This window comes from Microchirus variegatus, assembly GCF_963457635.1.
Source record: "Microchirus variegatus genome assembly, chromosome: 3".
NCBI lineage: Eukaryota > Metazoa > Chordata > Actinopteri > Pleuronectiformes > Soleidae > Microchirus > Microchirus variegatus.
The window spans coordinates 13,505,805-13,532,252 of NC_139804.1; the positions used below are offsets into that span (position 1 = coordinate 13,505,805).

Below are 26,448 nucleotides of genomic sequence, written 5' to 3' on the forward strand. Positions count from 1 at the left end.
TGACAGCATATGCACTTTTTTACTTTTTAATTTTTATATAATTAAAGGTTTTAAAGCCTTTACTCAGTGAACAGCAGGACTGTAGTTTGAAAGGGCGGGAGTTCTTTCACTTTTGTTATTTGCCACCACCACAACCCCCCCACATAGTAAATGTTCAGTGGAAAATAAAAAACAGAACATAAGGAACCACAACAACAAAAAAACCTTCCACAGATGGACACACTGGGTCCATGACATCACTTCCTGTCAGTGTTCATATTTATTTTATATTCTCATTTATGTAAGAGTAATGCACAATTATCCCTGATTTAATTTCCTGTTGCCATAGTGAACAGACTGGGCTCTATTTCCTGCCAAAACACCAGCAAACCAGCAAATGTGAACAATGTTACATTAGAGCTTAGCTTCATTATACACAATTTATATAAAGTCTTCACTTGTGTTATCATAGTATTAGAGTGCACTGCGCTATATGTACACTGTACAGCAGATCTTATAAACACCACTGATACACAGTCTTAATTCAAGTAGGACTTTTCCTGGGTTTAAAAGTGTGGATTGAGCAGAGTCATGTGCTTATGAAAAACATACTGTATATGATATAAAGTTATCATCAAATCACAGTCACTACTAAATCTTTGGAATTATATATATATTTTACTTATATATTTGTTTTGATCATTGTTTAATGCTTTTTTAAAATTCTTATTTCTTTCTGTGTCACTTCCATTGCAGATCATTAAATCAAGATTCGCAGTAGCTAATTTAGATTTAGTGGATATAGATAATGGTAAGTGATAAAGGACATTAGGTCATATTGTGTATCATTGTCACAGCACCCACTACCATTCTTGGTATTGCTGGTCACACAAACTGTACTGTAAAAAGGAACTTACAAAGAAAACTGGGGGACACATGACATCACTTCCTGTCAGCAGCTGCGCGAGCCCAGCTCTTGTATCATGCTGACTACAGTGATTACAGACCAGTGAGAGTGGATCGCGCTTAGTTTATCTTCTCATTTCTGTAAGACAGAGTACATTCAGAGTCGATGCTCCATTGTTCCTGATTTCATTTGTAACATTTGTCGACTTGTGGATGGATTTTGTAAGAACATTTCACCTATAGCAATGATCGAGATATTTGCTTCAATGCCTTGCAGTGTTTTTCCTCAATCACATGCCAGAATCTGCAGGTGTTGTGGGGCATCTTTGTCTGTGCTTCTGCTACAAACTGTTGATGTGAGATCCTGACACAGACACTCCTCCACTGCTATCTGCAAAGGCCTCCATTGTGTCTCATACAATGGTCTGCTTCTGCTGTCACTATAGCCTAAACCTCAGGAAAGCCCCCTCGGAAAAGAACACAAGACATTATTGAGTGTGCGCCAGCTCCCACAAGCTTAGAGAGGGAGAAGCTCTTCATAAGTGGATGGTTATTGAGTATTAGACCCTCAGGCCTCATTTGACCAATGAGATTTAATAAAGCATCGGAGACTGACAGAGGGTTGACCAAGCAAAAGTTTCCGTCGAGCTTTGTGAAAGCTTGCTCTGCTCTCACATCCTGTTCAGCTGGCTCTTTGTCATGAGTGACTCTTAACAGCCCAAAGAGTTTGAATTAAAGTCACACTGAAGTTGGCAGGAGTAGCAGGATGACTCCAGTTGTCACGAGCCCCATTTCATCATGTGAGCACCAGTGGGTTTTTAATGTTCCAGACATAAAATCTGCAACATCCTGCAGTCTCTTCAAGACCTTTTTGAGAAATGTCTCTTTTTAATTCTTTATTTAATTTAAGAACACACACTTTTTTATGCGTCAAAGTTGTCAAAGTTAATGAATGACGCACTTCCATGACGACTGACCGGAAAAAGACACGCATGCCGTCATGTTTACGTGACTCCCAATTGTTAAAATGAGTCTAAAGTAACGCTAAACTTTAAAAACAGAGGCACACACGCAGTACACGGTTATGCTCGTTATTTGTTCGTCATTAAGTTGTTTTTATGGTCAAAAACCTCCTAGTTGCTGTAAATGAGCCGATATAAATCCTCTTTTCTGATGGTGTTTCCCAGCCGCGAGACTTGAGACTCAAATCTCTCAACCCGGAAGTGACATATCAGCACACCAGCTCTCAGAAGCGTAGCTCCCCCCTCTGGAACGGTGGATGCACCGTTGATGCAAAACATTGTTTTAACAATGTTTAAAAATAGCTTCTTCACGACTCCCCGCCGCAGTCCCTTTTATGACATTGACCCAGAGTCAGACCCAGAGTCAGAAGACACTGTCGCTCGTGAAACACCTCCACAACGGACGTTATTCTTCTCCTGCGGTTCAATGTACGCAACCGGATGTGCCCGGACTAGTGCCCGGAGCAGGAAGATCTGCTGTTAATTGGAACTTCAGGTCTAGTTCCGCTTTAATAAACAGACCACTCCAGTTTGACTGTGGGCGCGCTAATGGCGCTAAAGGAGCTAATGCAGCTAACAGAGCTAACGGAGCTAACTAGTAAACGGTGCCTGGACTCTGGTGCCATGGCACAAAAAACTGCTGTTTTAGAGTTACTTTAGAGACTCATTTTAACAATCGGGAGTCACGTAAACATGACGTCACACGCATCTTCTCCGGTCAGTCGTCATGGAAACGCACCATGTTTTAACGTTGATGCCGTTACCGCTGTAACATGCCCAGCACTACAATTAAAGTAACACAAAAGTAGGATTTGCTAAGTGGGTACTAAGTGGGCATGAGTTTGAAGTAGGCAAATTATGCAGGTCCCATATGGCTCCAGTAACATGGGCTTCCCTAAGAGTCACAAACACAGGTTGGGCCACCATGGAAACCATTGACACGACATTACGCATGCAGGTTTGTTGCTGAATCAACCAGGATTTGGTTCCAAGATTTTGCTCCTTTTTCAGAAAAAGCTATCTGAGCAAAATATGTTTTTACAGATCATATCAGATTTGTGATGCCTCCTGATAACTGAGAAAGCTGTTTCCCACAGTGTCTCCCACGATCTATAGATTGATGAGTGATAGAAAATGTTGATATTTAGGGTCAATTCCTATCTTAACTCTCAATCTTAACCCTCAAGCTCAACCCTTAATCTTAACCGGCCCTCAAAACCAAGTGTTGAGGGTTATTTTGTCACTTAGAAATGGGACACCCCTTAAATGCAGATACGTCTTCAGACTGTAGGGGGCAGAATAACGTGAAAGCTGTGTCCAGTCTGTCAACTCCAAAAAAGAAGAAGAAGAACACATTTACGTCACCATTATTTATTACGATCCGTTTGTCAGTCAAGTTATTAGGTTGTCAGTTAGTTATAAGATGATACTCATACAAATACCACAACCACGGACATATTCAGCTGACAGTTACCACACACCACGGCTTATTGAAAAGTAAACCATAGCAAACGATCACTTGTCTGCACCGGCCGGCTATTGACAAAAGATTGTAAAATTAAAATAAATTTTACGCAACAATGACGTCACTAATCCATAATATGGGCCTAAACTAAGATAATACAATGGTTTTCATCATTTTTATATCTCTATTAACAAAGAAAATACTTAATTTGTAGCATACTTGTTTTGCTGCTTTCGACGCCATCTTTCTTATGTGAAAACATGCAATGCATTCTGGGTAACCCTTGCTCCCAAGGGTGGTCTTGGAAAATCTCAATATTGATGGCGTTACAGCCCTTAAACTTGACCCTCAACTTAATTTTCATGAGAATCGGGACAGCACTTGCACTAGAGGGAGCGCACATTTTTGAGATTGAGGGTTAAGATTGAGGGTTAAGCAAGGAATTGGAATTCACCCTTAGTCCTTCTGAGGCTATAAGTTTGTTCTGTTATACATTTGATGTTATATGTACCTCGTTTGGCCCTTGGACACAGTTTGTAATGTCAGCCCCCTCAGTAATGGACTTTGACAACCCTGCTTTACGCCATGATCAAGGGAACTCCAATCAGTTGGGTGTGTCACTACAAAGGGAAGGGACTGGTTCAGCTGCAATTGAACAGTGGGTTAGTTCATGTGACTCTAGTCCACACCTTAGGTTCTATTCTCAGGTGTATTTTTTATTAGATGCGTGGGCTTGTGCGTGTTTATGTTTATGAGGGGCCCAACTCACAGAGGCCCTGATGTGTTGTTGCATTCCTGGACGTGTTCATGCAGTGGAAACTTTCTATACAGAGACAGACAACAATAACCTCAGTATAGCAAAGGCCTACATGGGGATCCATGTGGATAATGCCTTCCTGCATTAACCCAATTAGTTCTTGAACATGAATATAATGGGCTCAACCTCGCAGTTCCTGGGCATGTTCAGGCAGTTTACTGTGGCATGAAACACAGGGACAAAGGCTTTACACCCTGAGCACCATCAGGACATGAGGAAATATGAAGAGTGTGTGATGCTGATATACAGGAAGGCCCCTGGTGATGTGAACAGGATCAAGTCGGGTCCTGATTTAGCAACAGGAGGGGTCTCTGTGTTCACCATGAGGCACAGCATAGGTCATGTGAATTGTCACTGTTCATCACCTCTACTTGTGTGGACATTATTGTTCCTCCTGACAACGCGCCAGCCTTTCGTGAGTTCATGATTGGATGCACCATTAGTGCTACACTCATCAACATATACTCATTAATGAACTTCATTTTCTATGTGTAAAAATACAACAGTGCATGCTTCTTTAAACGGAACTAGGGATTTGATGGCACCTAGCATTGTTGCCTCACAGCAGGAAGATCACCTGTCCAAATCCCGGTTTGACTGAGGACTTTTCTGTGTGGAGTTTGCACATTCTTCCTGTGTCCATGTTAGTTTGTTAAAGTACACCAGGCTTCCTCTCACAGTCCAGAAACATGCACAGGTTAATTGGACACTCTAAATGTGATGTGAGAGTGAATGGGAATGTGAATTGGACCTGTGATGGACTGGCGACCTGTCCAGGGTGCACCTGCCTTTCGCACTATATCACCTGGACCTTCATGTGAAGGATAAAGTGGTAGACAATGAGTGAGATTTGATTTTCTTAAATGAAGCCCACATGCATGGGCCTACCACACCCACATTTCAGCTCTTGATTTATTTTCTTTGTCTCTCTCCAAAGTTGCATGACTGGAGCTGATCTTTTCAAATCCCCAGCCAAGAAATCAGACAGCCATGCCTGTATTACCATGAACCAAAGCCTCCTTCTTTGAATGTCATTTTGGACTGAGATCACTGGAGCACCACGACCTCTACCCCAGAACTGAACATAACTCATGAGAGCTGTTATCCACAAATGAGAAGAACTGAGTCACTCTGGTCATCATCCCTTCAGCAGCTGGGTTGGGCAAGGCAAGTTTTGTTCTCCCATGGTATGAACATGTACCGAATGTTTATACTGCAGATGGATTTATAAATCTCACAGCTGACATTTGTTGTGGAAATTTTATTTCATATCACAGGCGCAGCTGCTTTCAAGTGTTGTGTTACATTTCATGAAATTTAAGTACAAAGAGTTTGCAAATGGGAAAAAATTGCAATTAGCATGCAATGAAACTGACTGATTCAAGAACAGGGAAAATAATGCAGCTGGTTGTGATAGCTTGAAAACACTATGCAGTGTTGTAATTGTTATCTTAAGTGTCTAGGGCAGGGGTTCTCAAAGTTTTGATACCCGAGGGCCAATTTAGGAACCCAACATTGGACTGAGGGCCGCCAAAGGAAAAAAAACAGAAATAAATCCCATTTGTAATCATTTTAATGACCAGATTGCAGTTCTACAGTTTACACTTATTGGTCTGTATCCAGTAATGTCCAATAAACATTTAACAAGCTTTGTAGCTCCTGGATTAAAACTATCAACTGTTATTCATTGGGAGCCGCGAGAATTGTTTCTGCGGGCCACCATTGGCCCCTGGGCCGCACTTTGAGAACCACTGGTCTAGGGGTTAGGGTTAGCCCCAAAGCCCCAACAATCTCATTATTTGCCTGGTAATGTACTGTCTGGCACAGTCAGAAATCAAAATGTTCATTTTGCTTATTGAAGATGGAAGAGCTCACGGTATGGTGCACATTTATATTAGCATGGCTGATCGTGGATCATAATTTACACTGAGATGAAAATGTTCAAACACACAGTAATCAGAACAAATGTAGTGGTTATACATCATTTATGCATCAACATGAATATTAATAAGATGCAAACTGCCAAAAAGTTGCATGATATTAAATGTTGAATGAATTCCTGTAAATATAAAAGCCTAAGCTTAAAAGCTTACTCTCGCTGTTTTGGAGTTCATATTACAATCAACATCAATGGTAAAGAGACAAGAAGCATCATGAGGCCAGAGTAATAAACAAAGAAAGTTCATGGTCAAAGTGCTCAATGACAGGATGGACTAGATGGACGAATAATTAAGTTTTAATAACATTTCTCAGAAGCAGAACTTACCTGGAGGCAGAAATAATCTCTTGGGTGAGTTAAATGTCAGAGGGCTGAACTAAATACACTGCCTGGCCCAAAAAAAGTTGCACACACTATTATTTTGTTGGATCGCCTTTAGCTTAACGGGACATGTATTCACCATGGCATTTTTTCAATAAGCTAATACAATATCACAACATTTATTCAGTCCACAATTGCATTGTAGCTTTTCGCCAACATCTTGTATCGATGCTGATGGAGTAGGACCTCTGTCTTAAGTCTTTTCCAACACATCTCAAAGATACTCAATGGAGTTAAGGTCAGGACATTATGGTCGCCAACAATATGTGAAAATGTGGAATTTATTAGGTTCGAATCTGTAAGGTGGCTGACTGTTCCATTTACTAGGTAGCCATTGTTAGCTATTGTTAGCAATACCAGCCCATAACAATGCTTTACACAGTATTTTGCACACACAAACACAGCAGCATGAGTGGCAGCCATCTTGGAATTCCGATTTTGTAGAGCTGGAACTGGATCCAACCTGAGAAGGGGCTCCAGTTAACACTTCTGACTCTGAACTTCCTACTATAACTGGAACACACCATTACGTCCCTGCAGCCATGTTTTCACTGAGGGTGAGCTTCTGTGTCTCCTGCAGCTGAGTGATTATTTGTCAATCTCATACTCCCTGAACCATCCTTTTTGGTTAACACAGTTACAATTATTACAGTATGACTTTTTGGATGGGCAAAAATGTCCAATGAAAGGAAAAAGAGGAGGCATCTGAGAAACCTTATGTTGGTTGTTAAATTAAGCTCCATTATCTAATACAATAGCTTGCTTGTAAATATAAATATAGATTTTTCAAGACAAGGCTGAAAATAAATAGAGCTATGTTCAGCACTCAAGACCTGCATGTACCACTTCATTAGCATCTGCTAACACCTGGGTCATACTTTCCACATTCTGTGTCTGCAGAGAGTTATTTTACATTTCCACTTGTGTCAGAGCATGGATACCCGTTATGAGGCCATCAGGACCCTCAAGGACCTGTCGGATAAGACTGAGTTTGGCAACAAGCCATAAATAATTGTCAGACTTGGATCAGATATGGTCACATTTATCCCCTCTCCCTCACTTCCCCCTTTCTCTAAATTAAGGCTACAAGCACCTGTGTGACAGTCGAACAAAAACATGAGCTGTCTGTTGGGTTCGGTCAATATTATCTCATGCTAGGTCAGATAAGGACAGAAAAATACGACCTCGAAAGTGTGTACAAGCCGTGGTTTGAGTCATACTTACACAAGGGACCGCGTCAGTCTCGTGTTCTGTGCATGCGTACATGATCTCACATTCCATTCTCGTTGCCGCAGTTTCTGATAGTTGTTGAGCATTGAGGTTTATATGTCTGTGTACCAGCTCACGTCCTCTCGCATAACCTCAAGCAAGTGTCTGTGCTTAGCTGCTAGGACCCTACACTCTTAATCAAATAAGGGTTCCAAAAGGGTCCTTCTACAAGGGCTGAGGTTCTACCTGGAACTATTTGCTTCTGAAAAACCCTTTCCCGAAGAAAAGGTTTTTCAAGGGTTCTTGGTAACACTAATGGTTCCGGTAAGAACCATGTTGATACAGAGAACCCTTTAAAACCCCTTTCCTGAATAAAGGGTATTAAAAGAGTTCTTGGTGGAACCCTCCAAAAGGGTTCCAGTTGGAACCTTTATAAAAAGGTTATACCTGGAGCCAAAAAGGGTTCTCCTATGAGGACAAGCTGAAGAACCTTATATGGTTCTACTGCACTTTTATTTCTAAGAGTGTAGTGGACCTCTGCAGACAACCAAACATGGAACAGGCTCCATGCTTTGCCCTTATTAACTCTTCTTCTATTTGGTTTAACTGCAGCTTGTGTCCATGATGTTGCATTAACTGCAATCTTCTGGAATTAGTAAACGCTTACTCCAACCCAGTCTGTCATAATCTTTCTCGTTTCTTCAGTCTCATCTCCTCAGACTAATCCTCTTCCCTCATTCACAGCTGAACTCTTTGAAGACTAGAGGAACATGCTAACTGCTAGCCTGAGGAAAATAGTGTGCCAATCTTGATATGAATACCCTTTGGTTTCTATAACAATTGACTCATGTCTGAACAAGTTTTCAGGCCCTTCCAACATATACTCATGTACATCATATAGAGATTAATCCAAAATGCAAGCTTCAGATTGGCCCTTCAGCTCACCAATAATAACTATTGTATGTATCTCTTCTTTTTAGCCAGCCTGCTGACAATCTCTAAGCGAAGATATATAAAACTCTCTACCCCTGCCGAATGAAATTTAACTCAACCCATTTGATTATTTCCACTGTTTACATCTCATTCTATTGACATAATTTACAAACACAACCCAATACATTTTTGAGGCATGTAAGTGTGTTGTTTAGTGAGGTCACATCAAGCATTAATTGGTAATTGAAGGCTGGTGTAGATTCGTCTTCTGTCCTGTTTAGTCCAATATGCCTGCATGTTTGTTTTCAAATACTGAGCATGTTCTTTCTATATATACAGTAGGTGCCATACTGGCAGGCCTACCGTGCTCTTATTTAGAGCACAAACTAGCTGTGGTCACTGTTCGAGGAAGTTAATCTGATATGTCAGCTGATGGCCATTGTCCCACGCATACAAAACCTTGTCCTTGGGGTTGTAGTCAATCTGGGTAGTATAGGCAAACTCATTGATGAAGGGCAGGTGTGGGATGGCATCACTGCTGGTGTGGGTGTCATAAGCATAGTTCACCTCACCCTCTTTCTGGTTGTACACATTGACGGCGTACAAGACGCCACAGATGATGAAGCAATTCCCGTAAGAGTTCCTCTTGAGACCTGTCCTCCAGGTTGTTTCTTTTTTCAAGGACAGGTCACCGGGATCCAGTTTACTGATGACAATCAGCTCCTGCTGGTTGTAGTCATAGTCCACAGAAGGGTATATCACCCACAGGCCACTTTCATCCACTGCGAAATCAATGTCTGAGTGACCCCTCCATTTCCATGGGGTGGTGTCCTCATAGACCACGTCATGCAGCAGTGTCCAGGCTGCTACGTATCGCATCCTCAGATCATACTTGATGATGTTCTTGGTGAAGGCTCTGTTGTAGTAGAAAGCGCCATTATAAACCACATGGCCTGTTCCAATCCAGTTATATGGTAATTTGAAAAGGTTGCTCCAGCGCCCTAGGACAAAAAAAGAACATATTTATTATGAAGTCTGTTGTATACTGAGTTTTTACTGCATAGCTGCTATTTATGAGGTGCAGTTTGTAAAGCAGCACATGCTGAAAATAACTGCAATATTTTGTCACATTTAGCTAACATTTAGCTTCAACAATGTTTGGTGTGAATTTTTGAAAGTCACTTTTTAGCACATTTACAACAATATTCAAACAATAGCAAACCTGATTGAAGCAAGTCCTGTTGCCTACAGCTAACGACAAATGTTAGTTGTTAGTTAGCCCTACAGCAGAACTACAGAAGATAACTATGACATGGATGAATGAGAACCTTTATAGACTAGAGACTCAAACCATTTTAAACATCATCAATGTGTGTCTACTTACACCGGTGGCTGAAATATGAGGGAATCATGGAACTGGTCCAGTCACAGCATCCATTATCCATACACACAATAAAATGTCCAAAAAAAAGACAATACACTGGCTAATATGTAGCACAAAATATTTCCTTCCTCACTCCTGTTTCATTCCCTGGAAGTTGTAGCTGTCAAATGGACAATTGTGGTTGTGTCATACAGTCACACATTGTGTAATATACAGGAGAGACCTGGAGAGAATATGTATGTAGGAGAGTGGAATTTGTGTGCACTGAACACCTTGTGCTTCTTTGTGTTCTGTAGAGCCTCCATGGTTATTTCACAATCACAGGTAAAGGAAATGACATTATTAAAAGGTCAGCTACCTTGAATAAAAGCACATATTTCTATGGATTTAAAGAGTTTTAGGAACAGTTCGGCACTATTAACACACTATTATATAATTAGTCTTGTCAGTTTTATATATATATATGTAAATATATATATACATATATATATAATTTTTTTTAATGAAAGAATTTTCACAAACCTGCAATATGGCGTCGGCATGGCGCGTTTCCCTGACGACTGACCGGAAAAAGACACGTGTGACGTCATGTTTACGTGACTCCCGATTGTTAAAATAAGTCTCCGACAACTAACGCAGTTAAACATGACATCAGTCTTTTTCGGGTCAGTCGTCATTGGAAACGCGCCATGTGTTAACTTTAATGCCGCAGCACAAATTTTAAGACCTCGGTGAGTTGATTATATACTTTACTCATTATTTTTTGCACACAGTATGACCCTCAAAGAGCATATAGGCAGTATTTTCACTATGCCATACTGTGTATACACACTCGCTTTCATGTGACTGTGAGACAGTGTAGACAGGAGCTCACTGCCGATTAAACACACTGGAGGACTCGGGGTGTTTTCTAATCACATCCCATCTGCTATGTTAACCTTCTACCCTCAGGAAGTCTGATTTAGATAATGATAATAAAAGAAAAATACATAAACTATGTGCAGTTGAACCTCAAACCCCACCCATCCTCCCCCACCACTGCCACCACCGCCACCACCATCACTCCCAACTGTGCCCAGTTGAAAGGACAGATCACGTCAGGGAGCAGCAGGCATCACCACCACTGACCAAGATATCAAGTCAAGCGCACACAGCTGTGAGCTCACCACACTGCAGGACACCTCACATGTTAGAAAGCCCTTTGTCAAAACACATCTAGATCAACAATTCCAGTCCTACTAGGGGAGATCATCTTAGCTCTCTTAGAGTGAGTGTAATCCAATTCTTCAGTTGACTTGGATGTGGAAGAGGTTGACTTTCCCACCCACTGAAGCCATGAAACAACCAAGACATGCATTCCACAGATCTCATCAGTCTCACAGAGCTTGCTCGATGATCAGCATGAATCACTGTCAAACAACGTCATTAGAGAAAATGTCCACTATTAATTAAAATTGTGTTTTGCATGAGATAGCATATCTGCTAATACTCTGTGAGTATAGCCACTGAATCACAGGCTCACTGGAGATTTTGGAAATATGTTTGCCACTTTATCTTGCTATTAGCTTATTCTGTTATCATTTATTGTCCTTACACTCATGTAGTCATATTTCCATCATCTGGTTTTTTTTGTTTCATAAAAATGAAAAAAAAAATGCACTATATATACTTAAGAGTAAGAAGGATCAATGATAGATACATATTTCTAACATCAAATCAAATGAAATACATTGGCAAGTGGCATTGTGGTGTAGTGTGGATGGATCAGTCTGTTACTGAATGAGCTGATGATGTGCTAACTCTCAGCTAGTTGCTAAATCATTCAATACTTCATACACAAAGCTGTGTCATTCACACATTATTCAAGCACATCAGCATTTTAAACAAGAGTGATACTGGTTTGGAGTAAATAACACAGCTATATTATAGTTAATGCAATTTATTGAGGAACAAATCAAATTCAGCTTTGGGCCCCATAAATGTTTGAGCTGGACCCTGAAGCTGGTTAATAACAATGCAGCCACATAACGTTCTGAAATGCACAGTGGATTATTAAAAGACATGTTGTTCGGGCACTAAACAGTTTCACAGCGATCAAACAACCGTAATTCAATTACAAGTTTATGGTTTTAAGACCCACAATACTGTGATTTGAAATCACAGTGGCTTCTTTGAAACTTCAACTTGCACAATTAAAAAAAAAAAAACAAACACAAAAAAACGGAAATTGTAAACAAAGAAAAGTGTTTTGTTTTTTTTTCAAAATTGTGCAAGTTGAAGTTTCGAAGAAGCCTCTACATGCTTCAAATCACAGTACTGTGAGTCTTAAAACCATAAACTTTGTATTTGAATTTGGCTACTTAAGGCAGCTGCTGCTCCTCACTGCAGCTGTGGAGCTGTGTTTGTTCAACGTTGAGTGAAGATGGACAAGGAAAAATGCACAAGACCTAAATGTTTTGTCCAGAGTAACTGGACAAACAAACTTCTTTTGGGCTTAGATAATGGTCTAATCTCTATACTTGTCCTTTTAGATCTTAGTGCTGCATTTTACACCATTGATCATGATATTCTATTATAGAGACTGGAGCAGACTCTTGGGATCTGTGGTACTGCCCTTTGCTGGATTGTGGAGTTCCACAGGGCTCTGTGCTTGGGCCTATATTGTTTACCTTGTATATGCTTTCTTTATGGAACATTATTAGAAACATGCAAATGACATTCCGCTTTATTTATGAATGAGACTGGGTGAAATAAATCAGTTTGTTCAACTCCAGGAATGTCTCAGAGACATTAAGTCCTGGATGACCTGTAACTTTCTACTTTTAAACAGACAAAACTGACGTCATTATACGGTTATATACAGGTTATTATACAGTTCCACTGTGAGTAACCTTGGAGTTATTTTTGACCAGGATATGTCATTTAATTCACACATAACGCTTATTTACAGAACAGCCGTCTTCTCCCCGCCAAACACAATGATAATGAGAAACATTTTCTTCTTAAAGGATGCTGAAAATTTGTTCATTCTTTTGATACATCTAGATCGGATTATAGCAACTCACTGCTATCAGGATGTTTCAATAAGTCTGTTAAACCTACCAATTCAAAATGATGAAGCTCACCTTGTTTGAAGTTGTCCAGGTTGCGGAACTCCACCAGGTTGTTACCATAGTAATAATTAGTGACATAAATCTTGTTGTCTTTCGCCAGGGGATCCTTCATCCAGGCTCCCTCATTTCGCCCATAACTGTGCTGTTTCTCTGGCTCCTCAATGGATTCCAGAGTCCCTTCACAGTTCAGGATCTTCCCTAGAAGAAACAAGCGTAACATTTCACTTGTTTGCCTGGGGAAGAATGGCTGGCATTAAAATGGGATTAGTTAAATCAATTTCACAGTCAAAGTTTTCTTGGCAGGGTGAACCCAAACGCTTGCATGAGTAACTGCCACTGTCACCGCGTACTCAAAATCTTGGTTTCGCACAAACCTGCTCTGTGAAGACTGGGCCGACTGTTGTTGTTGGAGTTGTCGAGCATTAGCACAATGGTCGGAGCTGGATTTTCAGATGCCACTGTGCTTGTGGTGGTTGTGGGTGTAGTGGTGGTAGTTGTGGTTCTTGTAGTTGTAGGTGTTGTAGTGGTGGTGGTGGTGGTGGTTCTCATGGTGGGAACCGCAGTGGTGTCAATGGGCTCAGCCACAGAGGCCTCCACAGTTTCCAGGATCATTTCAGCTCCTCCATCCTCAGACTGGCTTTCTGTGACATGGTGGACTGTGAATGTTTTGGCAGCATTCTCTGCCAAGGAAGAGATGAGAGTAAAAAATCAGGCCAGAAGATAAAAGAATCAACACATTCTTCAAAGTTTCATTTGATAAAACAGCGCATGGTCAAACAAGGACAGGCAGTTTTGATGTCAACTGATGGTAGAGGACAGTAATGCTGTAAACAAGCTGCTTCTTGTTCTTGTTGTTACACCATATGAGGCAGTAGTGTGAAGACTCGTGACTTTACTGTTCTGTTTGAGCACCAAACATGTTTTCAAAGCTTTCCACATCGTAACTTACAAAGTTACAAAAAAATGCAAGGAACTAACTATAATTAAAATCTGATTCAAAAAGCTAAAAGCTAAAGTTTTTGAATTAAAACGATATGTTCTTGACAGGTTTTTGGTCACTCCCAACAATCCCAACTGACATAGGGCAAAAGGTTGGGTTACACCCTGGACAGATTGCCAATCCATCGCAGGGCCAACATGCAGAGATGTATTTACTCTCATGTTCATATCTACAGTTAATGAGTGTGCAATTAACCTCTGCATGTTTTTGGAGTGTGGGAGGAAACCGGAAAACACACAGAGAAAACACATAGAACCAGGATTCGCACTGCCAAATTTCTTGAGGGCAAGATTTTCTTTTTCTGGTCAGAAAAGCTAAAACCAAATGCAACGAAATAAAACTAAATGGAAAACAGCTCCTCTCAGAGCTCCAAACTACCTCTTCTTCAGACCCCGATTTAGATGTTAAGCTAATTAGAAGCATCTTACTATAACCCCCCCCCCCTCTCTTTTCATGTGAACAATACAGTACAGCATCATCAGTGCCTTTGAGCAGAGATTTCATTGCATCTCATCCTTTCATGAAGGCTGATGAAAGGGTTTAGCCTGCCATTTGGATCAAGTTAATAACTTTGCCTTTAGATGTGGACCAGTCGCATGGATGACTGTATTTCTCTTGTACAAAGAACATTTGCATCCTCTGATGGTCTTAATAGCAGAAAGCCACCAACAATAGATGTAAGTAGTAGTAAAAATATATCTTCCTTCCTTTTTTGTAGTTTCAAACATCAATAAACACTGCTCTAATGTAAAAAAAAAAAAAAAATCAAAGATTATCCTGACAGAGTGAGCGGCTGCTCTCCTTCTGGTCCTCATACATAGACGTCCTGTGCTGCCAGACAGATGTGATGAGATTACAGCGTGCAACATAAGGAGCAGACCCTCCTGACACGACATGAACACATGGACACAATGAAGGCTGGGGTGGAGAGTATCGTCAGATATGTTTTTTTACTATTAACAGCAGATGTTTATGGCGGACCTGCCACTAAACGCAACTAGACTCCACAATAAAGCAAACCTGTTTTAACCAAAGTGTCCCGGGCTGAGTGTGAAGAGCTCATGAAAGAAGACAATAATAACTCTAATAAACACTAATAAATAATGGACATGACATCCATCTGGATTTAGTGAAGCAGATGGGACACATCCTGTATTCGATTGTTACTTGATTACGATGGAGATCAAAGATGCCTTTAAACATTTTTGATCTAGTGATGAAGATCTCATATTGACTTTAAAGTACCACACCATTCTCTGCAGCATTTATGCTTCACACATGTGCAGACAATACCACAGTACTGCATTTATATTTTTGTCTAAGTTGTCTAAAATTCAAATCCATCTGCATCTCAATTAGTTACAAATAGTTGAGAGGGGGCTCCTAACAGACAACTGCTATGCACCTGGTAGTTTGTTGTCGGAGTCTGTGCTAGATGCTATCATATCTATGACACATATACGCTCTGATATCAATACTAGTATCAGGACAGCCTCTAATACAGCTGAAAAACTGCTTCGGGCAAGTCAAGTAATATGGTGATGATACTAGTGATTCAATTTAATTCATATTCAAATCAATTTTATTTGTATAGCGCCAAATCACAACATACATTATCTCAAGGCACTGTACATAGACAACATCATGGAGAGAGGAGAAACCCAACAATTCATAAAATGAGCAAACATAGGCATCAGTGGAGAGAAAAAAAACTCAAAGAAATCTCTGACAGAACCAGACTCAAAGATGTGCAGCCATCTGCCTCGACTGGTTGGGGTGAAAGGAAAAAATGGGGGGAAAGAGGAGAGGTGGTGGACAGATAGGGGAGAGAGAAAGGAAAAGAGGGAGATGAGGTAGAGACAGAAGAAAGAGACCAGGGGCAGAACAACTGTATGATGTATGGATGGGCTTTGATGTCACCTAAAACTGCATGCTCGTGCTAATGTGTATAAACGGTATACCTACAGTAATGTATACATTTCACAGCATTACCGGTGTACGGTGTAAGAACTGATCAATATTTTCCTCATCAAATATGTGTCATCTCACTTGCCAATAACCCACCCACTATAAATATGAAATGTTTAATTTAACACAACAAATGGTGATAAAGATCCAGATACCAATGATCACTCCCATACATGGTTAGTAACTCAAAGCTGTTAAAATACCTTATTTTGTTTAAATCATTTTAGTACTGGCTGTATGTAAAATTCAGGTATTGGAATCAGTATCAGAAATAAAGAAATAATATCAAATAATTGATTAGAAGCTGATTGGTTTCAGTGATCTGCCAGGTGGCTGGACTGGCTGAGATTCAGCATACCCATTCATTCAACTAGATGTAAAGAGAGTCCCCTCACATTGTTGTGAGCAGTGAAGCTGAGGCATATCATGGACATGGCAGTGCTCCATTAACACAGCATTGCAACACCTCCCTGTATTTTGTCAATAAAAGATTTGGATTTCCTGCTTCCTGAATGTGCAGCAGCAGCAATCCAATCCCACCCTGACTACAGCAGCTTTGCTGAAAGCAAAATAGGAGTCAATCTTGTATTGAGAGGATCTTGTTAGCCACACATATGCGGATTACAGACATTGTCCATCCATTGTCTGCTGCTTTATCCTCCACAACATATAGAGCCGAACAACCATTCACTCTCACATTCATACATACAGGCAAATCAGAGTGTCCAGTTAACACAGGGAGAACATGCAAACTCTAGACAGTAAGGCCGAGACCGAACTTCACATTGTCCTCTATTGGAAACTTAAACCAGGCGATGATTATTTTCACTGTGTTTGTAAAACATGCAGAGCTGTGGCTGGAGCCTGACCCTGATCCAGCAAAAGAAACTACTTTGGATCGTTTTCAACACTCTTCGGGATCACACGCTGATTATCACACACAGATGGGAGAGCAAACGCAGCTAATGTGTGAGCACAATGTTTCCTTTAGAGGATTAAAAACCCTCACCTTCTCCATGCTCATCACTGGCCTTGGCAGCCTTGTAATACGTGATGCCCCTCACCACACCAGGCTGGTGGCCTGCCACCTTGGCTTTGGCTGTAGGGTTGGGCTTGACTGGTTTCCCAGGTTTAACAACCTCTTTTGTGGGCTTAACGACCTTTTCTTTGGGTGGTTTCAGAGGAGGTTTGACAGCAGACGCCTTTTTGTTGAGTGCTTTTACAGTTCTTGCACCATTGGTATCCTGTGAAAAGCATATCCATATAACACTATGTTAGGACACAACCTTCATCTGACACAGCATGCAATTATCCACCCACACAAGGGCCGGACAATTTGGGAAAAATATATATCATTGCTTTTTCTGACACATTTGTATGGTTTTAAAGTCAGTATTTATTAATGGAGTATTACCACATGATAAACTTTAACAATATTAACTATAATTTAACTGTTTTAATCTTTCTAGGGGGGATTTGTTCGAATCTTCAAACTGATGGGAATCAAAAGTCTGTCCTGAAGCTGTGAAGTGGTCAGTGTTGTCTGTACTTAGGTATTTTGTTTTTTATCAAAACCTATAGTCTGTAATTGGTGTCTAAAACACCTTTTAATCTTAGTTGTTGAAACCCTACCCCTACCCCTGTTTCCATCCATTGTTTGGTTCATGGTCAGACATTTTAAACCCCCCCAAAAATGTCCAAACAATAGACACAGCTGTTCTTTTTGGTGCAAATTGGCCTGTTTCGTCCTGTTCTACCTTCAGTTGCAGAGCATCCAAGATGATGTATTACTGACGTCATTGTTGCGCAACATTTATTTTTATTTTACGATCTTTTGTCAATAGCCGGCCGGTGCGCACACGCGATCGTTCGCTATCGTTTACTTTTCAATAAGCCGTGGTGTGTGGTAACTGTCAGCTGAATATGTCCGTGGTTGTGGTATTTGTATGAGTATCATCTTATAACTAACTGACAACCTAATAACTTGACTGAAATAAAATAATAAATAAATAATCCTGACGTAAATGTGTTCTTCTTCTTCTTTTTTGGAGTTGACAGACTGGACGCAGCTTTCACGTTATTCTGCCCCCTACAGTCTGAAGACGTATCTGCATTTAAGGGGTGTCCCATTTCTAAGTGACAAAATAACCCTCAACACTTGGTTTTGAGGGCCAGTTAAGATTAAGGGTTGAGCTTGAGGGTTAAGATTGAGGGTTAAGATAGGAATTGGAATTGGCCCAATAATTGTTATTTGCAGCCTGACGTGAGATTTGAACCGTTATTATGATCCTCAAACATCTGTGATACCTTGTTTGTTCTCTTCTTCTTTTTTGTTTTATTGTTTTTGCACTTCAGTAAGTGTGCATCGGTATACTGCCCGGCACTAGTTCATCTGAGAAGTTTCTAGTGTGTCCCAGTTAACAGTCAACGATGCTCACGACCAAATCTAACCTGGGGTTTAGTATCAGCAGAGTCCTTCTGTAGCAGCTGCAGGCTGAGGCTGGAGATCTCCTTCTTGATGCTCATCATAACGTTGGAGTAGTTCTCGTACCTCTTGAACTGGTTGGTGAGGCTCGTCATGCTGTCTCGCACAAACTCATTCTCCCGGGTCAGGTTAGTCTTGATTGTCTGTCAAGAGGCATCACAGCATCATATCAATCCATCTTTCCCACCAACCCCCCAAGTATAAACCATATGAGGAAGCTTTTTGCTGCTTACCTCTTCCAGCGTGTTCATCTGCGACATCACTTTATTGATGTAGGAGTGCACTTTCAGTAGATCCATGCTGAAAAGGGTTCCCTCGAGGAGGTCCACCATACTCTGGAGCTGATCATTCAGGCCAAAAAATGCAAAGAAACAATCTCATCAACACAGTGCTGACAGCTACATGGGCCTCTGTTTAACTGCAGTAATCACTTAAGTGGCCTCCAAAATAATGATTTTTTTTTTTACATCCACACTCAATGGGCAGCACTTTTGCTCTCAGTCTGTGCTTCATTCTTTTCTTTTTTTCAATCTTTCCTTTTAAATGTAATTACTTCCTTAAGAGATTGGGGTGATCCATAGGTTAAGATATGGTGCACACAGTACATGCAGCTAGTGAAAAATGATAGTGTGACATACAATTCAAGAGAGGTCAGAGTTGAGTAAGGCACTTTCATGCTTTAAAACTGGACGGATTGCTTTTTCTTTTTGATCTATTTCACACACTGTCCCATTACCCAATGCAATTTCTATATATTGATTGTGGATTAAATAATGGCTTATGTTCATCTGATATACAGTTAAGGAAGACCAGGAAGTGCTAAGTATACTTAAGGCTTTTGTGTTGATTGTTCTCTATGGCTGACAGCAGAGACACAAGAAAACAGATTTAAACCACTTAACAAAAGGCTCATCTAATAACATATACCTTTACTATTTGCATAATTTACTATTAAAATAGATAGCGAACATGTTGGCCAAAGAGTAGCCCAAACTTGAGGTTAGCACAGTTATTAGTTAGTTTGACATTTGCTATCACATAGTGACACATTCAGAACCATTTAGATCATGGTAGCTTTGAGCTATATGTTCACCTTAAGCAACTCAGGAGCCTGTTTCTTCAGCTTCTCCATCTTCCACTCGTTCTCACAAGGGTTGAGGGAGGACGGCGGTGCTGTGCACGAGCATTTGCAGTCCGATCCGGAGCTAACGGTCTCCACCGTGTAGAAGTCCTCCACACGGACCGCGCCACTTTTCAGCCGCTGGCACGCGTCCCTGCTTAGAGGCCGCATGATGCACTTACAGCGACAGTCTGAGCCCTCTGATGTCATGCGGACGGGCTCCGTCTCCCCAAAGATCTAGAGGCAAGAAAACATTCATTTTTCAATTTTAGCAGAAAAGATTGAAGATCGCTGTTAGAGGCCGCGTTCATCTCACATCTGGCATTAGAGTGCATTTTTACATTGCTCACATCTGTACAGATGTTGATTCTGTAACATTCAGTGTTTCAGACTGCAAAGACAACATGTGATTTTGTTTTTAGCCAGTATGCAAATAGTAGCTTCATATGTCGACATGTTTTTTAACCTCCACCAAGGAGGACGTTTGTCCTGTAAACAACTCCCTGTCGACAGTTCTTTATGGATCAATGTGAATTTTTTATGATGGTGGTGACCCAAGTGTGTTCCCATTCAATCATCAACTGATGTCAGAAAAAAAATGAGTTTCAAAAAAGCCCCATCTCTTATAACGCACAACTGAGCAAGTTCAGATGTGTTTATCTCAACAACATCTGAACAGATCAGGAGGAATTGTGTCACGCTTATGTAAGATGGCTGTACGCAGGTAAAGTTCTGTACAGATCCCCAGTGGATCACAAACAGAAGCTGGAAACACTAATGTAGGGGGTGGTGGCTTTTTTTTTGACTGCTTGGCTGTTGATATATTGAAACCTTAATAAAGTAAACTCTATTGTTTAAGTTCTCATAGGAAAAGTTCTTCACAGACTATTTTTACTCTGCCAAACAGGAGTTTGTAACCTAACCCTAACCCAAGTAAGCTCTTGATAAATCACGATTTCCTAGAATGTCAGGAGGATACTGCTTGTGGCAAAATAAATCACTGTAGGAATGTAGTGTTATTCATGTGACATTTGTTCAAAACAACTTCCAGGTATAAAAATTCACCATTATAAACATATTCTCAATGGTTTTTTTTTTAATTAAACATGGACACATAAAATACACATGAGATGGTATATAATCCCACCCCTACTTACCAAGATGAGTTAACAAGTCTATAGAGGCACCATATGCCAGACATTGTGGATGCATCTGTGTTTTCAGGGCTTTAAATTAAAAAATTATAATTGTTTAAAAAAATAAAATAAAAAAAATAAAAAAAAGCAGCTCCAGGGCTGAATAAGAATATAACTTGGAAGACACAGATATTTAGACCTGATTTATTCAAGCACATAAAATATGGGGTGTGGTTGAGTAAATATTAAGACACACTGTATGCAGAGCTGTGCACTTCCTTCCTCCAGTGGTGAGTCTTTCCAGTCATCTATTCCACTGGTCTCACCCATGCTGGACTCCCATGTATAATAAATCCAACGCTGTTGCAGGGAAACAAAAGCACGGGAAGGAAAGTAACCCTGAAAATTAGCCACATGTTTCCCTTCTTTTGGTTGTTAGCCTGCATGACTCAGAGGAAAGCCCTGAGACAAACATAACTCATGCATCACCAGCTGGCCTGTGATTGCCAGGCTCTATGAAAGAGCTCTGGCTGGCTATGTTCACAGTTTACTTCATCAACAGAAAACAAAGCATGGCAACCTGAGCAAACATTTTACCAGAGATGATTGCTTTAACCCTTAGTGCTCACACAGGTGCACCCATGGTAAATTGCCCTGGGAATGATACACAACTCCTTATATCAGGGCTATTCAACTAAAATTTCTGGAGGGCCAGCCAGTGTACTACTATTTTGTGTTGCATGTACAGTAAACGGATACAAATAGACACAAAATGTTTTCAATTATTTAGCACTTATTTATTGAAATAGCTGCTAGTTGTGTGCTAAAAAGGTAAGTAACAAAACCACCAACATTCAGGTACAATAAAATGTGCGTATAGTGCAAAAAGATTACAGTTACAGTACCACCAACATTTGGATAAGGCTCTTACAAAATTAGTGGTAACAATATAAACAACATTAAGGTGCAATGGCCACAAAAGGCTATTTTTGCAGAAATATAAGTAACAGTACCAATAATATTCAGGTTCAACTGCTACAGTTGGCTCTTAATGCAAAAAATAAAAGTTACAGTACCAACAAGACACAGGTACGGCTACAGTTGGCCCATAGTGCAAAATATTCTGGTACATACATAGGCCGCCTACAATTACAGCTGTACTAGTTTTTGCCAAAAAGGGACGCAAAGTGTCGCAAAGTGCCAGAAATAGGCGAAGCTACGGTTTTATTGGCTTTTTAATAATATATTCATTATGTATAATTCGGTTAATGGGCCGCGGGCCGGTCTAAATTGCTTGAAGGGCCTGATCTGGCCCCTGGGCCTTAAGTTGAATAGCCTTGCCTTATATGGACATCCTGGGGTGTGTGATTATAGCTCACATATTCAGGCTTTAGGAAATGTGTTTCTTTCCATTTTCTTATGTGTTGTTGAGTCAAAGTTATGATTCATTTGATATTGTATTTTTATTAGTGATATAAAGTAGCAATAATTGTGCAGAAGTCACAAAATAGACAGACATGATGCTAGTTCTTCTGTTCCAAAAAGAACCAAGTGAACTTTGAACTGTGACGCATTTCCAAATTTCACAAAAATGTTTTAAACATTTTTAATACTTTTTCTCAGGTTTGTTTATATAATTCAACAGATTGCCTAGGACTCTGTATATACTGTATGTTTAAACATAGCAGTGGAAAAGGCTCTGCTTCCTCTAAACTGTCATAAAATAAATGGTCAAATATGTACTGTTGTATTTACATTACATTACTAAAAGTGCTTGAACTTGATTAACTTTGATTAGATTGTTCAGAATGACCTGTTTATTACCGATCATGTGACACAATTATCACTTCTCATTTATTCTCACAGCAGCACAACGCATTGAACCCAGTGGAAGCTCAGCTTCAATTAATCTCTTGTGAAACAGCACAGAATAGGCTTTTATCACTGTGTTGAAACGTCACTTCTAGAGAAGGTCAGCTTCTGTGGGAGTCAATGGACCTCCAGGTCAACAGACCTAAAAAAAAGTGTTTTCCCTGTTGAGTTTTAACATCAGCATCTGCACAGACACACTCACAGTTGAGCTTTAGCTGGCTTCATTATTCACTATGCGACTGGGGTGAATAAATAGAGTAGAGCAAAAATACTTGAGGTCGAATTACCACAAATAGTTTTAAGTGTGCACAATAATTTTTGCGCAATGAAGTTTGCTCTGTGCTCAGTGAGTAACAGCCCATTTTTAGCAATATAATTCATGTTGATACGACACTGTTACCAGCATCTGAACTACAATCTAAAGTCACATGATCTATTTCTGATGATGACAACAAACTTCAGTTTAGTTGTAGGGGTAGAAATCTTTAGGTACCTCACAATTTGATTCCACTGCAATTCTGAAGGCAACAAATTATGATTCTTAAATTATCAAAGCGATTATATAATTGCATTTTCATTTATTATTTAAAATGTTATTGATTTAAAGATCCATCATTAAATACTCAGCTGTATTTACTTCCGCTGGCATTAGTTGATACAAAACACAATGACATATTTCGTTGGAAACCAAGGAAAGAACCAAAAATCTAAAACCTTTGCAATGAAAATAGCAACAAAGTTTGTGACGAGCTTCATGTTTTCTCAGTTTTGTGGACTTAGTGGACTCACTTATTGTTGTTCTTCATATTGGTTGTGATGCCAAAGGATTTAAATGTACAGCATACATACTGGCTTTTGTCCAGCTCATTTCTTCTCATATTTCATATATTTTTCCACGTCAGCTTTTAATCCAGATTGTACTGGTCAGATTTTATGCTTTAGCCGTAGCTCAAGTATCTAGTCTCACCATGTGGGAAAAAAGTCAACGTTTTTTGGAAACCATTTAGTACAGGTGGGCAAATGAGGTGAAAATCATATCATGATATTCCATCACTAATTATATTAGTCAGTATAATATGATAGATATTTCACAGAATTTCACAATAAAAGTGTCTGATATATATATTGGGGGGAGCTGCGCTTCTGAGATCGGGTGTGCCGAATGTCACTTCCGGGGTACTGGCCAATCACAACAAAGTCTGTCTTCCCAGGCGAGATTTATGTCTGAAATAGCGCGGCTGACAAGTGCTTCAAAAAGGACAGATTTCTATCGGCTCGTTTACAGCAACTAGGAGGTTTTTGACCATAAAAACAAGTTAATGTATGTAAGTAGACCTCCATAACTAACATATATGTGCAACAGGACCACTCTATGTGAGCTTTAAAGCTCCAGCTCAGGTGAGCATGCAGAACTTTATGTCAGTGGCAGTTGCTGGTCTTTTAAACAGGGGAAGCTCATTTCAGGCCCAGTTATTCATACATACATTTTGCAAACGAACAACTAGGTCAAGGAAATGGGATAATTATGTCAAACTGAAATGCTATAATAGTGTTTTTATTTTCCATGGATAAAACAAAAATGGGCCATATTGGCCGAGCGAATAACACACGACCAGCTATTTGTCCACAGACTTCCCTTGCAAAATCCACACAGGACTGAGTGCAATTCAATTTAATTCAATTTCATTTGTAAAGCGCCAAATCCATGCGCAGACGGTGTATAGGGGCGGTTTGTGCGAAGCACTACCAACTAGGAGAAAGAGAATTTCTTTTCCGAACCAATTCCAAAGATCCTTAGTACTAATATTCATTTCAACCGTTTCTGCCAGCAAAAGTAGTTATTATCAGTGTTCTAGACATATTATCTGTCATTGTCCAATTAGAATCATCAGATTCAAGTCATGTTTTAAATGGTCCCGCCTCTTTGGGGCGATTTCATTGACGTGGAGAATCGCCGCGGCATTTTCCCACTGACTCTCATGTTAACACTTTTTTTTAACACTCATAGTTTGACCAGTGCCACGGAGTTCACGCTTTCATACGCGTTAGCTGTTTATGGCTCGTAGCAGTGGAGAGCAGTCATTTGAGGCGACGTTCATTAGCTTGTTTGCTAACATTGTTGATGTTTGTATCGCTCAGGGTTTAACTGCAGGTTAAACTTCACACAAATCAGACAAAATAAACTGTTTGTGTAAGAAAGTATTATTCTAAGAATAATAACACATCTAAAGATCCAATCCTGCACTTTCCTTTAAACTTCTTGTCACTTGTTTGTTGTATGTATCTGGTAAAGGTTGTGAAAGCTCTTGATCCTTGGTCAGTTAATAAATACTTGACTTAATATGCTGCTCCTGTCTTTATGTGGTTGCTGGACACATCGTGTGTCCTGTTTAGCTATTTTACTATCATACAACATTAGATTCATGCCAATCATTTTTGTTTATCAAGTTGCCATCTAATGGACACAAGAAGGACTTTGTTAATCGTCTAACAACAAATTGATACTGTCTTGCTTTATGCATCTATTGAATGAATCACCTTAATCATCAAGTGGTTTTAATGCGGAGGCTGCTACGGGAATACGGAAATCACGTAAGACCTGTGATAAACAGCTGATTCTGACTAGTGACACGTTCCTATCGCCTTCTCGCTCAAGTTTAGTATTGAAATGTAAATACAACACAGTACATATTTGACGACGTATTTGACATCCATACTCAATTGTTTGGATTGCCCATTTAGGTTATGACATGTCCTCGTAACAAGGGAAGCACACAAACTGCACAATCAGAAAAGTAAGAAAAGTAATTATTTTTTGTGTTTGATTGACAGCAAGGTATCTTTTACATGCGTTTATATAATAAGCATGAACCGTTTCCATTGCACTCTCTGAGCCACCATTAGGGTCAGACATGATAGTCAGGCTTCCAGGAGAGTCCGGCTTTGTGCAAGTGCCCTGCAAATGCAACAGTGGCAACATGTGCAAATGCCTACATTTTAAATGTACATTATTTTGTACCACGAAAGTAATGTTAAGTCCTTGGGTACGTGTAAGTGATGGGAGCTCACCTCTCATCATTTAAATCATGATCTTTAGATGAGGTTGCGGCTGTCATCTCTCCCTGAGAGATTTAGGGACTGTAAACCACAGGACAGATGCACATGTGGTATCACTTCACACACATTCTTCATTAATGACCTGTGGACCTGCCCTTATATAACTGTAGGCTGAGGAAAGATTTTCAGTGTACATGTATAATATAACTAATATGCGCTAATATGTCAGGAAAATTGTAACTTCTGCACAACTACTTAAATTGAACTCCTTGTTCTGACTCCTTTACAAAAATGATTTCCTTGTAATATGAATTTGTAGCCATCAGTGTCAGTGTCTCACACCTCTTGCAGATGAACACACTTGAGTGAGGAACAAAGCAAAACACAGAAAATTAAGATTAAATGCCAAGCTTTAAAATGTTATATAAGATATTTTGTCAGTAATGTCGATTCCCTTTTATTTAGTTTAATACTCTACCGCCCTCTTTAAGATAAACACTCATTTCCAATTATTTTCTATGCAGCTGATACACGCCATATATTCCCAAACATTATGGGTCTTACACGATGGTGATGGTCGATGAGTGGTAGAGTGAGTTGTCTGTCAACTGGAGTGTTGAGGGCTCCGCTCGTCTACATACCGACGTGGCTCTGGGCACGAC

At 40.0% G+C, this 26,448-nt stretch overlaps 1 protein-coding gene across 1 annotated transcript in view; it reads right to left on the bottom strand.

Annotated features, from left to right (window-relative positions):
* Positions 1 to 5,500: 5,500 nt before the first annotated feature.
* The window catches only part of olfml2a (olfactomedin-like 2A), a 29,409-nt gene continuing 8,461 nt past the window's right edge, over positions 5,501 to 26,448 (bottom strand). The window contains exons 2-8 of the mRNA XM_083886036.1: positions 19,695 to 19,958; positions 18,835 to 18,942; positions 18,568 to 18,744; positions 17,126 to 17,360; positions 13,523 to 13,828; positions 13,161 to 13,346; positions 5,501 to 9,652 (exon numbers count right to left, since the gene is read on the bottom strand). Of these exons, the coding sequence (XP_083742162.1) occupies positions 9,048 to 9,652; positions 13,161 to 13,346; positions 13,523 to 13,828; positions 17,126 to 17,360; positions 18,568 to 18,744; positions 18,835 to 18,942; positions 19,695 to 19,958 (1,881 nt within the window). The 3' untranslated portion in view covers positions 5,501 to 9,047. The remainder of the gene's footprint in view (positions 9,653 to 13,160; positions 13,347 to 13,522; positions 13,829 to 17,125; positions 17,361 to 18,567; positions 18,745 to 18,834; positions 18,943 to 19,694; positions 19,959 to 26,448) is intronic.